The 13,649-nt window shown below is 41.1% G+C and overlaps 1 protein-coding gene across 1 annotated transcript in view; it reads left to right on the forward strand.

Annotated features, from left to right (window-relative positions):
* LOC128902112 (SET-binding protein-like) overlaps positions 1-13,278 on the forward strand; it is a 321,291-nt gene extending 308,013 nt beyond the window's left edge. Inside the window, exons 5-6 of the mRNA XM_054184502.1 lie at positions 6,665-6,832; positions 12,725-13,278. Coding sequence (XP_054040477.1) covers positions 6,665-6,832; positions 12,725-13,278 — 722 coding nt within the window. The remainder of the gene's footprint in view (positions 1-6,664; positions 6,833-12,724) is intronic.
* The last annotated feature ends 371 nt before the right edge of the window (positions 13,279-13,649 follow it).

Below are 13,649 nucleotides of genomic sequence, written 5' to 3' on the forward strand. Positions count from 1 at the left end.
CATGCTCTAGTGGCAGAGATTGTAGGTTGTTTGGTTGGACTCAATGATCTCAAAGGTCCTTTCCAACCACGAAGATTCTATGATTCTATAATTAAATTTCCACTAACAAGATAACAAATTATTTGTCTATATTACTGTACTGACCCAAAGCAGATAAAGTGTATGATTTCAGCAGAAGAAAGCAGGTGTTTAAGACAGCTTGGTGGTTATAGGAGGAGGCAGAAGAGATTAGTATGTCTCCCAGCATTTGTGTGCTATGATGCCAGCCCTCCTCCTGCCCCTTTAAGAAATCTGGCTCATCTCTAATCTGATGTTGGACTTGAGCTTTATTAGTGAAGTGAGGGAGAACAAGTAAATCAACTGTATCAGACAAGCCTCAGGACATCTGGAAATTGATCATTCTGCAGAAATAAGCACTCTGTGTTTATTAGCTGGGAGTTCATCACTATTGCTTCTCTTTATCCAATTCATAAGAGATTTCAAAGCTATCATCATAGCATTAGCTCTTCTGACTGTGCTACTGCAGATAAAGATCAGAGGATCTATCTAATGATGGCTTTCTTGGTCTCCCCCTTTCTTTCTCTAAAGGTATGCCTATTAAAAAAAAAAAAAAGTAGAAGTAGGAAAATAGATGGAATGAAATAAAGCAGTCTCCGTGTCTTAAATTTTTGCCTGTTGGCAATGGAGTAATTATTTTTTTTATTATTCTACAGGAACTTGGTTTTATTCAGGGGGACACATCCTGCAGAATAGAAAATCTCTTACAGAAGAGGTGGAATTTGAAGTTTCTAAAAGGACCTAAATCCATAAAGCAGTGCTGCACATTGAAAGTACAGTTATTTTTAAATGATAATACACATCAAATAGAAGCCAGGGAAATTAATTCCATAAGTTATAAAGGTAATAATATTATTGTAAGAAGAATAATTACTTTCCTTAACTATATTTATCACATAGTAATTCAGTTCTCCCTTCTGGAATATGATGCAATTCTAAACTTTTGACTGATATATTTAAAATCAACCTTAAGAAAAGATTCACACAGATATGAGGTTTCTTCTGGTTTTTTATTCAAAATGGAGGAGCTATCAAAATGCAAATACTATGACTAACTTAATGTTTAGATGTGCATTCCTGTACAGCTGCATTGCATAGATACATTGTGCAAAGACACTGGAAGAAAAATCGACTGTAAGAGTTTCCTGATAACAGTGGTCAGATGCATAAACAATTTAAGTACAGCTGTGGATTTCCTGAAATCTGTGGGGATTATGAAATCCAATGCAATGAACTCTAAAGAAAAACTTTCCCTAGAAGAAGCTTCACTGAGATCAATTTTTATCAGCTGATTTTCTCTGTTTTACAATGGCAAATTAACATTTATTATCTCTTTTGAACTGGCATTTGGAGTTCCAGCCTGGATGTGTGTTGTGCTAGATTCTGTACACAATAAAAGAAGAAAAGGTGGATGTTGTCCAAGAACCTCTCCATATAAGTACAAGATGAAAGAAAACTGCAATAAGCAGAGTGAGCATGATTTAACAGTAAAGCAAGGATAGTTAATTAATCCATTTGTACAGAGCCTAGCACAATGGAGATAGACCACATTACTTGCAACGTAAGTACTTAATAACAACAACAATAATGGCTAGGCCTTTAAAATTAATGTATTAATTATCAGTCAGAGCTCATAAGTTGCTTAGACAGTGAATGAAGAATGACAGTTTTTTATCCAAAGTATGAGAGGATCCATAAATCTCTAAGAAAAAGGCCAGTTTCACATCAGTATTGTGTTCCCTCATGCACAGGCTTTCTGACAGTCTACCCTGAACTAGAATAGTGCTTCTCCTGATTCACCCTTTTACTTACAATCATTGTGATTATTTGTTTATAATCATACCATCATTGGTTTAGGTTCTTGATAATATCCTTCATGTCTGCCCTTGCTTTTTGAAACTGTCCTTTCCCTTTGCCTTTTCCTCCCTGCTTTGCCACCCATTGCTCACTTGCATGTGCACGCAGTGTTGTCTATGCTATCAGCAGGACTCATGAAAGTTAAGGTATGGGTCTTTCATGGGATGAAGTGGGCTCTGATTTGGAGGAAATGCACAAAGATCAACAGACAGGGGATAAATAAGGTCTGAATCAGGCCACCCATATACATCATCTTGTTCTCTTTCTGGAGCAGCGACAAAGGATAAAATACACTGGAATCATGGATATATGTGCGTGAATTTTAAACTCTGAGCCCTGGTGATGGTGTTGCAGATGATTATTTCCATCTGATTCAAAGATGAGTTGAACCAGGGGGTTCTCTTACGTAAGGCCTTTTGAACAGAGCACCCCAAATGAGAAAAAGTCCAACGAAAGGTGATGATATCGTGACAGCAGGCCCATCCACTCAAGGGATATACCTCCCAGCGTGAATCACAGCCTTGTGAGCAAATCACTGCACCTCCATGGGTTTCCAATGGTGCCTCCGAGTCTCTGTTTGCATTTTGGTATCTGTGAAAGAAACCTGATGGATCTTCCTTACTGGCTGCTCCAGATCCATAAATTACTCCTGTTTCTCAATTTAGATGAGAATTTCAGTGAGGTGAGTGATATAGGCTGAAAAAACCAAGTGCCTAAAACAAAAGACAGATGGCCAAACCCACGATTCACCAGCGATGAGCTACAACTGGGCCATGTAGACTTTGAAGTAATTCATTACATTTGTATCTCTTCTGTAGGGGAGGATTTTCCTCAATGATTTGTATGACCTTGCTAAACCCAGATAGGTGGTAATTGAGCAGCAACTACTTCTTCAGAAGAAACAGAATAAAAATATTGGAAATATTGACTCACACCAAAGGCAGTAAGCAGCACTTTGGTCTTTGACCTTTAAGCATCCTAGGGTAGTCAATAACCTGGCTGTTAGATGCTGTGCCTGCCACTGATTTTGATTTGGGAGTAGTTTGACCTTGAACCAAGATCCAAGTAACCACAGCAACAGGAAGTCGGCCTCTCTGTCCAAGGAGTGGGAATCCATAAATCAAGGTCCCTAATGCAAACACTGTGTGCAGGTAGAGATTTGAGAAGATAAGTGGTTTGTGAGGGATTACCTTTGAAAAAATGAATGACTGTCCCTTGATATGTTGAAACACAGCTGCACAGAGACTTTTTTTTTATCAATAGAGGTCAATAGGTTACAGCTGCATGTTTTCATATGGCTCTTTATATAGGACCTTCAGTTTAATTAGAACCAGATGTTGAATTTATGAGGTTGTTAGCATTATTATGTACCATATGCACATGCATATATGTGTACATGTATTGATATGCACATTTGTTGCACACAAACTACATTAATGAATAAATAATGTTAAGGCTCAAACTCAAGCACTATGGAGTAGTGAAACATCAGTTTTGCTTATGCACAGTTCCATAGTGCTGTGATCCCATAGGCATAGTTACCTGGTCGAATATCCCAGTTATTCTATGGGACACTGATTTATTCAATGTATAACGCTCATCTAACAAACAGCTTTTTGGTAGTTGGATTTTTCTCTCGCTATTCCGTGTGTGACATCATGTCTCATTTATTCCACATTTCTAAGCCTTAGTATGAATAGATGAATATTTCATGAATGTTGATAATTTTATTTTATGCATGGTCTAATAGGCAGAAACTCCTCTGCATATCTCCACCAAGCCGTAACCTGTAATTCAATTCTGTCTCACTCCTGACTATTTCTGTACTCAGACCCATTCTCCTCTGTTAAGTCCCAGGTTGATATCAGGTCACAGGTCCAGCAGGACTCCTATCTACAACTGGCCCACTCTGTAGCCCTGTCTTTCAGATTCCTCTCACCAGTGCAGTTCTGTGCCCGAGTCTTCTGGAGATCTCCTCCGCAGTTTCTGAGACAACCCATAGGTCTCCTGATATTTCACATTTCATGTGCAAGGCACAAAGGTAGGGACTGTTCATAGCAGCTCCAAGATACAAATACAAGGAAATGATGGTTGGTATCTGGAAAGGCTGAGCACAGCCAACAGACGTAGAAGGTTGCGCATCAGTTGCTGGCTCTGCTTCAAAATCTTCTTGATCTTCTGGGGAAGGTATCAGGATACTTGTGGGAACTCTTTGAGGAACTACCATGCGCTATCCAGGCACAGCCAGGGATAGCAGTGGAGGCTCACTGCTGCAGGGAAAAAAGGCCCCCATCTGCTGACCTGACCTGTTGTCCAGGGACATTTGCTGCTGGCCTGGGGCTTGGATCAGGGAAATTGTGGAGGCATACCAAACCAAATCTGATTGGCAAATCAAATAAAGCAAAATTGCCAGGAGACTTGCATGAATGACCAAGGAGCCCCTGAGTAATGTTAGATGTAAAAAGGAAGCAAAAAAGAAGTGGAAGCAGGAACAGGTGACCTGCAGAACTATAGAGACAATGTTCAAGCATGCAGGATGAGCTTAGGAAGCTGAAGCGTATCTGGAATTGAACCTAGCAAGGGCATGAGGGCAACAAGAAATATTTCTACAGGTACATAAGCATCAAAAAGAAGCCTAGGGAAAATGTGGACCCACTGCTGAATGGAGCAGGGACCCTGGTGGCAAAAGACCAGCAAAAGACTGAGGTACTCATTGTCTTCTTTGCCTTGATCTTTACTGGTAAGACTGGCCTTCAGGAATCCCAGGCCCCTAAGACTGGTGAGGAAAGGAAACTTACTCTTGGTGGAGGAGGATCTAGTTAGGGAACAGTTAAACAAAATGAACATACCTAAATCCATGGGACTTGACAGGATGCACCCAAAAGTGCTGAGGGAGTTGGCTGATGCCATTATGAGGCCGTTCTTGATTATTTTTGAAAGGTCGTGGTGACTTGGAGAGGATCCTGAGGAGTAGAAGAGAGCAAATCTTAGTCCAATAAGGGCAAGAATAAGTCCAATAAGGCAAGACCCAGGGAGCAATAGACTGACCAGCTTCATCTTAATCCCTGGAAGGGTGATGGAGCAAATAATCCTGGAAAGCATTTCCAAACATATGGACAAGAAGGTGATCAGGAATAGTCAGCATAGATTTATGAAGGGAAAATCATGCCTGATCAACTTGATGTTACTTATCTCAACTTCAGCAAGATTTTTAACACTATCTCCTATAACCTCCTTATAGAAAAACTGATGAAATACAGACCAGATAAATGTATGCTGAGATGGACTGAAAGCTGGCCTAACTGCTGGGCTCAAAGGGTTGTGATTGGTGGCACAAAGTCCAGCTAGAGGCCAGTCACTGGTGGTACGTACTGGGGCAAAAACTATTTGACATGTTAATTAATGAACTGGGTGATGGGGTAGAGCACACCTTCAACAAATTTGGAGAAGATACAAAACTGGGAGGAGTGGTTGATATGCCAGAGCGTCATGCTGTCATCCAGAGGGACCTTGACAGGCTGGACAAATGGGTTGACAGGAATCTCATGAAGTTCAACAAGGACAAGTGCAAAGTCCTGCACCTGGTGAGGAATAACTCCATGCACCAGTACCTGTTTGGGGCTGACCAGCTGGAAAGCAGCCTGACAGAAAAGGCCCTGAGCAGGGTGGGGTGGAGTAAGTAATCTCAAGAGGAGCCTTCCAATCTCATCTGCTCTGTGATTTGTGAATCTTCATGTAATTTATTTGCCAAAATCTGATGCATTTTATCTGAGGCCCATGTGCAGGTTAAGATTTGAAAAGAGAAGGAATTTATGAAGGATTGATTACCTTTGAAAAATGAAGGACTGTCCTGTGGCATTTTAGGTGCCTTTCTGCTTGGTAAACTCATATACTTATAGATATAGATGCAATATGTATGCGCACACATAAACTCACAGAAATATTACATATAAATAGGTGGATGCACATTCAGGTGTATTAGGCAGATATCTAATATGTAAAATTTCAATCCCGGCAGTTTAAATTTGACACATTTACAAGCAAACAAAATGGGTTCAAATCATAAGAGAGTTTGAGAAATATTGTTAAGGGAGGAATCTACCAGCCCTGAGTGCATAAGTTTTATTTCTCTGGAATATTTGACATCTTTGGTATATTTCTACCACTCATTTCTTCTGCATTGTAATCCCTAGGTAGAAAAATGTATTACAAATTGCTCTTTATTTTAAACTCCCACCTCTTTAATGAGTCATAAGGTAAATTTTCATTAGGAAGGGGATTCCTAAAAAATAAGTGTAATGTACTTTAGGCAGGGAATTACATACTGAGGCTGTTCCTGATGCCTGCTCCTTACTCAGATCAAATACCCACTAAGTCAAGTCATTATAGAAGAGAAATGTGTGAGTGTGGAGAATACACTACCCAGGGAATGACAAATAGACAATCCCAATAAATACAGATATGAAGCATGTCTGTCTCTATACATATACAGAGTGTGATTTTGCTTGGAGAATAAAAAGTAGGATGTGGAATTATTATGTTGGTTTACCATTCTTTATAGAGATCAGTGATGGTACATCCTGAAGCAAAATTATCCAATGTTAGTATCAAGACCATATTACAGGCACATACACAGGAAAATATGGAAATATACTGGGGTAGCAAGGACAGCAACTGACTGCTCTTTTTCAGATATTCCCCAGACAGGTTGCTTTATCAATATTCATCCAAATTTTGTTTCCTTGCCCAGGAATTGCAGGTCCCCACTTAAAAGCAGACCAGACTTCACATCATAGTAAAATGGAAAATTCTGCCTGTAACATGATGACTAGAAGGAAACCAGCAGCTGTTGACAGTGTTGCAATGCTGACTCCAGTATTATCTCTCCTACCTTCATCAGCAGCAACATCTGAAGCTGGTAATATTGTTTCCCTCCAGCCCCTCTATTTCTTCCCCATCTTCTTCCTTCTTGCACTGCACTGAACAATATGTGCTTGTATTGCTCTTCCTGATTGGAGAAGTAGCTGCAAATGTGCATATCAAATGTGATAATCAGGCTGTAATTTTTCTAACACTCTCTTATCATGATGATATCTTGGCATATCAAATCTATTTTATTCACATATCACCACTTGTGCAATAAGGAGGACACAAGTAGCACCAGCACATATGGTCTAGCAGGGGACTCTGAAGCAAGACTCTTGGGTTCCTTTCTCAGCCCTGTTGTTCATTTATTTGAATGTTCCCATCCCTGTAGAATGAACATGCCGAATACACAGTGAATAGCTAAGGAGCATAATATTCTGTCTTGCAAATGCAAAATTGTTTGGGGCAATGAACAGTGATTTAAAGTATATCATTATAAATAAGTCAGAATAGCATGTTTTTTCAATCAACTTATATTTTGTGTTTCTATTTTAAATCAGATCAGAAAGGTGATAGCTTTATACAGTCGGAAATTGAGCCAAGTCATTCAGGCATCATCATGCCTTTTATTGGGCATGGATAGAGAAGTTAATCTTGCATTGTGTCTTAATTTCCAGTGAATGGGAAACCCAGAGGACATTATCCTACATGCAGCCATTAGGATTTTCATAGTCTTGTCAAATCTTTGATTCCACATTCACAAAAAATGTATTTGTATCACTGAGTTATGGAATGATTACATATTTAATTATGCAATTGAAAGTGCTGTTTCAGTGCACTCCTTTTGATTTTCCTCTCATTTCCTGAATAAATAGGGAAAACAAGGGATCTGTGTTGTAAAGTAGCCTCTATAAAGCTAAATTTTTATATAAAAAATCAAGATTCTCTGTTTAGCCCTTAATACTTTCCTATATATAAACTAAGGACAGATTTTTAATGCAGCAGAGAATGAAAGCACACAAATATTTTATGATCAGTTTCAAGATGAAAGTGTATGCTTGACTGCATAGTTCATTCTTTCCATTTTCAGAAGTCGAATTAAATTGTTGGTTTATCTGTAGCCCAGATGTTGAAACAATTTAGTGAAAACTGAAAGAAACTGTGTTAATGGGAAAACAGGACAGTGCTATGGGTTTTCTGTAATTAATAGGGAGCTCTTTGAAAATTCCTCCACTCAAACCAAGTCGACAAACTGAGCTCAGTTTGTTGAGTAAAGAGTCTTCTCTGTGCCACGTTCTTGCAAGTGGCCTCAGGCAACTCCAAAGGGATGGAGAATGACAGGCAGTAAGAAGGATCTTTAGTGCTGCAGACATAACAAAGCCATCCAGAATAAAGTTAGGGAAGTTAGCCTCCTTGGAGAAGAGGAGGCTGAGGGGAGACCTTATCACCCTCTACAACTACCTGAAAGGAGGTTGTAGAGAGATGGGGGCTGACCTCTTCTCCCTGGTGACAAGTGATAGGACAAGGGGAAACGGGTTCAAGTTACATCAGGGGAGGTTTAGATTGGATATTAGGAAACATTTTTTCACTGAAAGGGTTATTAAACATTCGAATAGGCTGCCCAGGGAGGTGGTGGATTCACTATCCCTGGAGGTGTTTAAAAAAAGGGTAGATGGGGCACTTAGGGACATGGTTTAGAAGTGGCTTTTGTCAGGGTAGGTTAATGGTTGGACTCGATGATCTTAAAGGTCCCTTCCAACCTCAGCAATTCTATGATTCTATGATTCTAAGTGATGGAGAACTTCCAAAGGGTCTGACCTACCTGAGTTCACCTTCTCATCAACATCGCTGTGCTGGAGTGGGTCCTCCAGCCTGCTTAAAGCTGCCCTTGGAAATGTATATTTTTGGCAGAGATTTCTCTCTTTGCCTCAGAAGCTATTTCCAGCATCATATCAATCCTCTGTGATTTCCTGGCATGACCTTTGGCCATTTCAATTTGTCTCTGTCTGTGAGAAGGAGCCTCACTACATCTGTGTACCTTGGGGAGGAGAGAAACACTGGACCTCCATGTGCCTTGTTTTAAATGTGTAACATCATTGTTTTTTAAGACTAACGCTGGTTCTTGCTTGTTTGGGGCAGCTAGGTGAGGTTGGAGAGTGGGAAAAGGAAGGAGGAAAAGTACAAAAGCCTGTGCTGCATCAAGTATTTCTAGTTTCTCTTCACTTTGGCATGGATTGGGCCAAACAACTTCAGGTCTTTGTGGAGGCAGTGTGTGGCCCTGAAGCCTGGAGTGTTGTAGGGAGATAACTGTGCCCAGGCAGCAAAGTGTTCTCCCCCCCCCCCCCCCCCCCCCCCGCATCCCCAGCCAGCACCTGGAGGTTGCCATCATGTTGTATCATCTCTGTAGGAGCATATTCCCTTTTTCATATGCCTGCATGCAGACACAGTGTTACTATTTCCCACCTCCTCTTCAACCCCTTTTAGATGAATTCCACCAGATAGAGTAAGACAAAAGTCTTCCTCCCAAAGCAAGATTTCCATGTGCAAACAGCACAGTATGTGCAGGAAGAGAACAACAAAGCCTAAAACCAATGCAGACCAACTTGGGTCCAGGGTTGGGCAGGGTCTGTCTGGATAAAATGGAAAAGATTAGTACTTAGCTTTGGTTTTCAGCAGAGCAGTATATCACGTGGCAATATAGCAAAATATTTTATATCAAAGATTGCTCACCAAGAGCTTCCAGATGAGTTGATAACACCTAATGGCTCTCACTTCAATAGTGGTTTATTTTGGCAGAGCTTACTGATATTTTGTCATATGCACACCTCATCAAATCTTCCCCCTGCAGACCCATCAGACTTTTCTGCATAGTCCCCATACTCCAAACGTAGAATCAGATGTCCCTGACTCTCAACAGTCAAAATAATATTGGGTTTCCTAATATCTCCTTTAAAAAGCTTGACTTGAAAGCATATTACTTATTCAGCATGTGCATTCTGACTATGGCAGATTATGTAACACAAATACTTTCTAGAGATTGCAAGTTCAGAGGCTTGCTAGGAAGAAAAGCAAAAGCATTATTAGTAGCTTCTAACAAGCTTCCTGAGAAAGTCATAAACATCCCAAAGCATTCACGAAAGAAAAATTAGTGCAGTAAGCCAACATAGAACAGCATAGTTTTTTTCTAAATGAGAAAATGAGTTTCAGTCCAAAAGGAAACAGACTGTGAGACTGCAAAGTTTTAGGATGGCAAAAAAGTATCTAAACAACATGAAGGAAGACACTGAGAGTGGTGTTCAGCTCATAGATTTACATGTAAGTGTAGATATCATCCCATAACTATCTGCATAACAGTTAATTTTGGGAACTAGGCAATTTGGCAGAAAGCAGATGCCATTCCTTTTGTGGAGGGCTCCACTTAGGCTCCACTCAGGACACTCAGCTGGGATGACCTGGACCTCTGGGGTGCTTAAGACACCCATTGGATTTGGCAGGGTGGACAGGAGACCTGCGCCTTCCTTATACAGTATCAGGGTGTCAGAAGGATGTCCATGGTCACCTTAAATTGTATTGAGTTCCCATTTTAGAAACAGAGGTCATACTCCACCGACTATACAGACCAGATCTCCTCTGACTGCAATGGGGTAGTAATACTAAACTGAAGAAACAACCAACTACAGATAAATATCAGTAAAGACATAAAAACTTTGCAGATATTTGGCTAATGCTTTGTTTCAAAATCATTTCCTTTCCTTTCATTTGCAATGCCAAATCTCCTGATTTCACCATGAACCTTGCAATTTTTCCTGTATTTTTGCTAAAATTCCCAGTTTCAAGGTTTCCATCATGAAGTGAAAAATTTCAGCTTTACTTTCTGGAAAAAAATTGTATCTTGAATATGGGAATTTTTTTTAAAAAAAGTCTTGAAAATGTGCCCTAACAATAGCAATAAAAGGCAAAAGGTGGACAGTGAATACAAAGAGTGTGCAGGATGTTTGATTTCTTAAATCTTCTGACCTGAAGCTACTCTCAGGATCTGGGAGGGTCTCAAAGGAGTCAAATGCTTAGGGCTGGAAGTATGTCAATCACCAGTGAGGCCAGACGAGAGTAATCATTTTGTGTGACAGGGATCTAACCTTATTGTGATCAGATGACTGAGAAATAGCTCACTGCCACTTGCCCTTAGGGCTCTTGCATCCACACTTTTTAGGGGTGACCTACTTGAGAGGAATTTTGTGCAACTAATTAGCTTCTCCTGAGCAACTTGGGTATTTCATTTACTTTTTCTTTTTTTTGTTGGTACCAAAATGACTGCATTCCTCTTTTCGTTTGTTCTCTGAATCACAAACTGCAAGTGGGTTTTATTTTTCTTTTTGGTGTGGGGAGTGGGTTACATATGGAAAGTGTATTTTGTTTTGTAATTAATGAAAACCAGACTTTGGGAAGTTGGCCATCCAGGTCTTTATTTATAACAGAGCATATGTCTGTGGTTTGTTTATGACTCACTCCTATTTCTTACATTGTAACTTGTGTTTGTTTATGCAAACTCTTTGCTGAATCCAAGCAACATGGTAGAATAAGAGCCAATAATTTATGTTCTCCAAGAGGGGAGGACAGTGAGTGAGGTTTGTATGCTGAATCTGTCATAGCCCATAGTGAGCAAGAGGAGATTCTACCACTCAGTGGCTCCTGGCTATCTACAGAAAATGCTACAATAGCAACTTCATTTAAACTACTGCAAGAAGATTAGCCTGTTAGCCACGAAAGGAGTGATAACCTGTCTCGAAATCTTGGCTGCTCTGGAAACTTCAAGGATTTTAAACCCAAATGACTGCTAGACAGTCAGTTGTAAATTAAGTGTGCAAGTAGATGTGGGCTGAGGTTAATTTAAGGGGATGTTTTATTCTTTACTGAAAAGAAATTCTGAACTCCATAATTTCTTTTCCAGCAGTGCAGAATGGATATGTTAGGAGTGAAAGGGAGCACCAGTTATTGCAATAGCAGATTTAATACATTCTGTTTTTCTCACAAAGGGGTAGTTACTTATAATCCGTGTGCAAATCCTGAACTCTGAACAGATGCCACGTTCAGTAAAGGACAATGAAACAATTTAAGAATAATAAGCAAGGTCTCATGTCCTAAGCAAAGAACCAGGAGCCAGGAGCTGGGTACTCTTCTCAGCTCTGACAATGACTCACGTGGCCTTGGCAAGAGACTTAACTACTTTGGACTTCATTCAGATCTAAAGTGATCTGAACCAGGAGTAAGCTTACTTCAGGGGACATTAAAGTCAATTATATGATTAAGCAGCTTCAGCTAGTATCTGCGGAGATGATAGTAAAGAAACTCAGGCAGGGGTAATGAATTTGCCACAGGTAAAGTGACCCACGCAGCTTGTCTGTGCCCACTAGTTTCAGTAACAAACACTTTTTGTACTAACTGGCATCCATAGCAAGAATTAAAGGCCAGGGTGAAGACATCAGGAGTATGTGTTTAGGGTATAGAAAGTTTAATAATTATGGTGGGCCAATATGACAGCTATGCTAAGCAGCCCTTCCTTCCCTCCCACTAGAGGTTTAGAAATGAGAATGAAGCAAACCCATGGTAAAACATTGCTGTAGAAAAGCTTTGTTGCTTTAGAAGAGGAAAGTGCTGTAGATAAATCTCTGAGGACTGCTTAATAGTCAAAGTTGTGTTTTAATCTAGGGCAGTAAAAAAGGAGGTAACAGCAATTCTTCTGGGACTGTAATAAATAATCTTTTACCTTTTTTTCAGTTGCTTTTCTATGCAGAGTCCTTTCTCACAGACATTGCTTCTTCAGTAGTCATATTCAGCCTACTGAGATTGAAAGCATCTAGTCTTCATGACACTGAAAGTGGGAAAAGGAGGGATTCCGTTCACTGTTGTTTGACCCACCCCTGTTTCTGTTCTTTTCTCCCAACAGCCAGCCCACCACTGAAAAAAAGGTTCAAGCGCTGTGAAATCGAAGCAATCCAGTGTGAGGTGCGCAAGATGTGCAACTACACCAAGATCCTCTCCACAAAGAAGAACCTGGATCACGTGAACAAGATCCTGAAAGCCAAGAGGCTGCAGAGACAATCAAAGACAGGCAATAACTTTGTCAAGAAGCGAAGGGGGCGTCCTCGGAAGCAACCCCTCTCCTTTGACGAAGATTCCAGAGACAAAATGCCCATTCTGGAAAAATGCATTGACCTTCCCAGCAAAAGAGGTCAGAGACCAACACTCAACCCTTTGATATTGGAGCAAGCAGCCACTCAAGATACAATCATGGCCACCATCGAGGCTGTCATACACATGGCTCGAGAGACGCCACCTCCACCGCCTCCTCTCCCTCTTCCCCCTCCGCCCCCTCTCCCTTCACCCCGTACTCCCCGGGTTGGGAAAAGGAAAAGCAAGTCCCCACAGGAGGAAGAGGAGGATGTGAAAGTGAAGCGGCACCGGAAAGGCAGAGGGAGCGAAAGCGAAGGCCTTCCCTAAGGCCGGCACACCCTGTCGGATGTCAGGTGCCGGTGGCAGGGGACACCAGAACTGAGGGACTGGAGACACATGTTCCATTTCGCCCCTGCGGCAGCATCAGACTCACTCATCCCTTCGGTGGCTGGAACCCATCACGGAGAGCTGTGCCAGCCGAGGTTCGCATCATCCTCTTCATCACTTTGGCCCCACTTTCCCTAGGAAAGAGGGGGAAGGGTGCGGGAAAGATGGGGGGTAAGGGGGCTGGGGTGTGTGTCAAAGTTGGGGAGAGCATCTACTTTGCAGAGTTTCCAAAACTAGTCAGCATCTCAGCATTGCTGTTCTCATACCATACCCAGAGGTGGGAGGTCATCCTCACAGAGAGCTGAACAGTG

Source organism: Rissa tridactyla, chromosome W (assembly GCF_028500815.1).
Source record: "Rissa tridactyla isolate bRisTri1 chromosome W, bRisTri1.patW.cur.20221130, whole genome shotgun sequence".
NCBI lineage: Eukaryota > Metazoa > Chordata > Aves > Charadriiformes > Laridae > Rissa > Rissa tridactyla.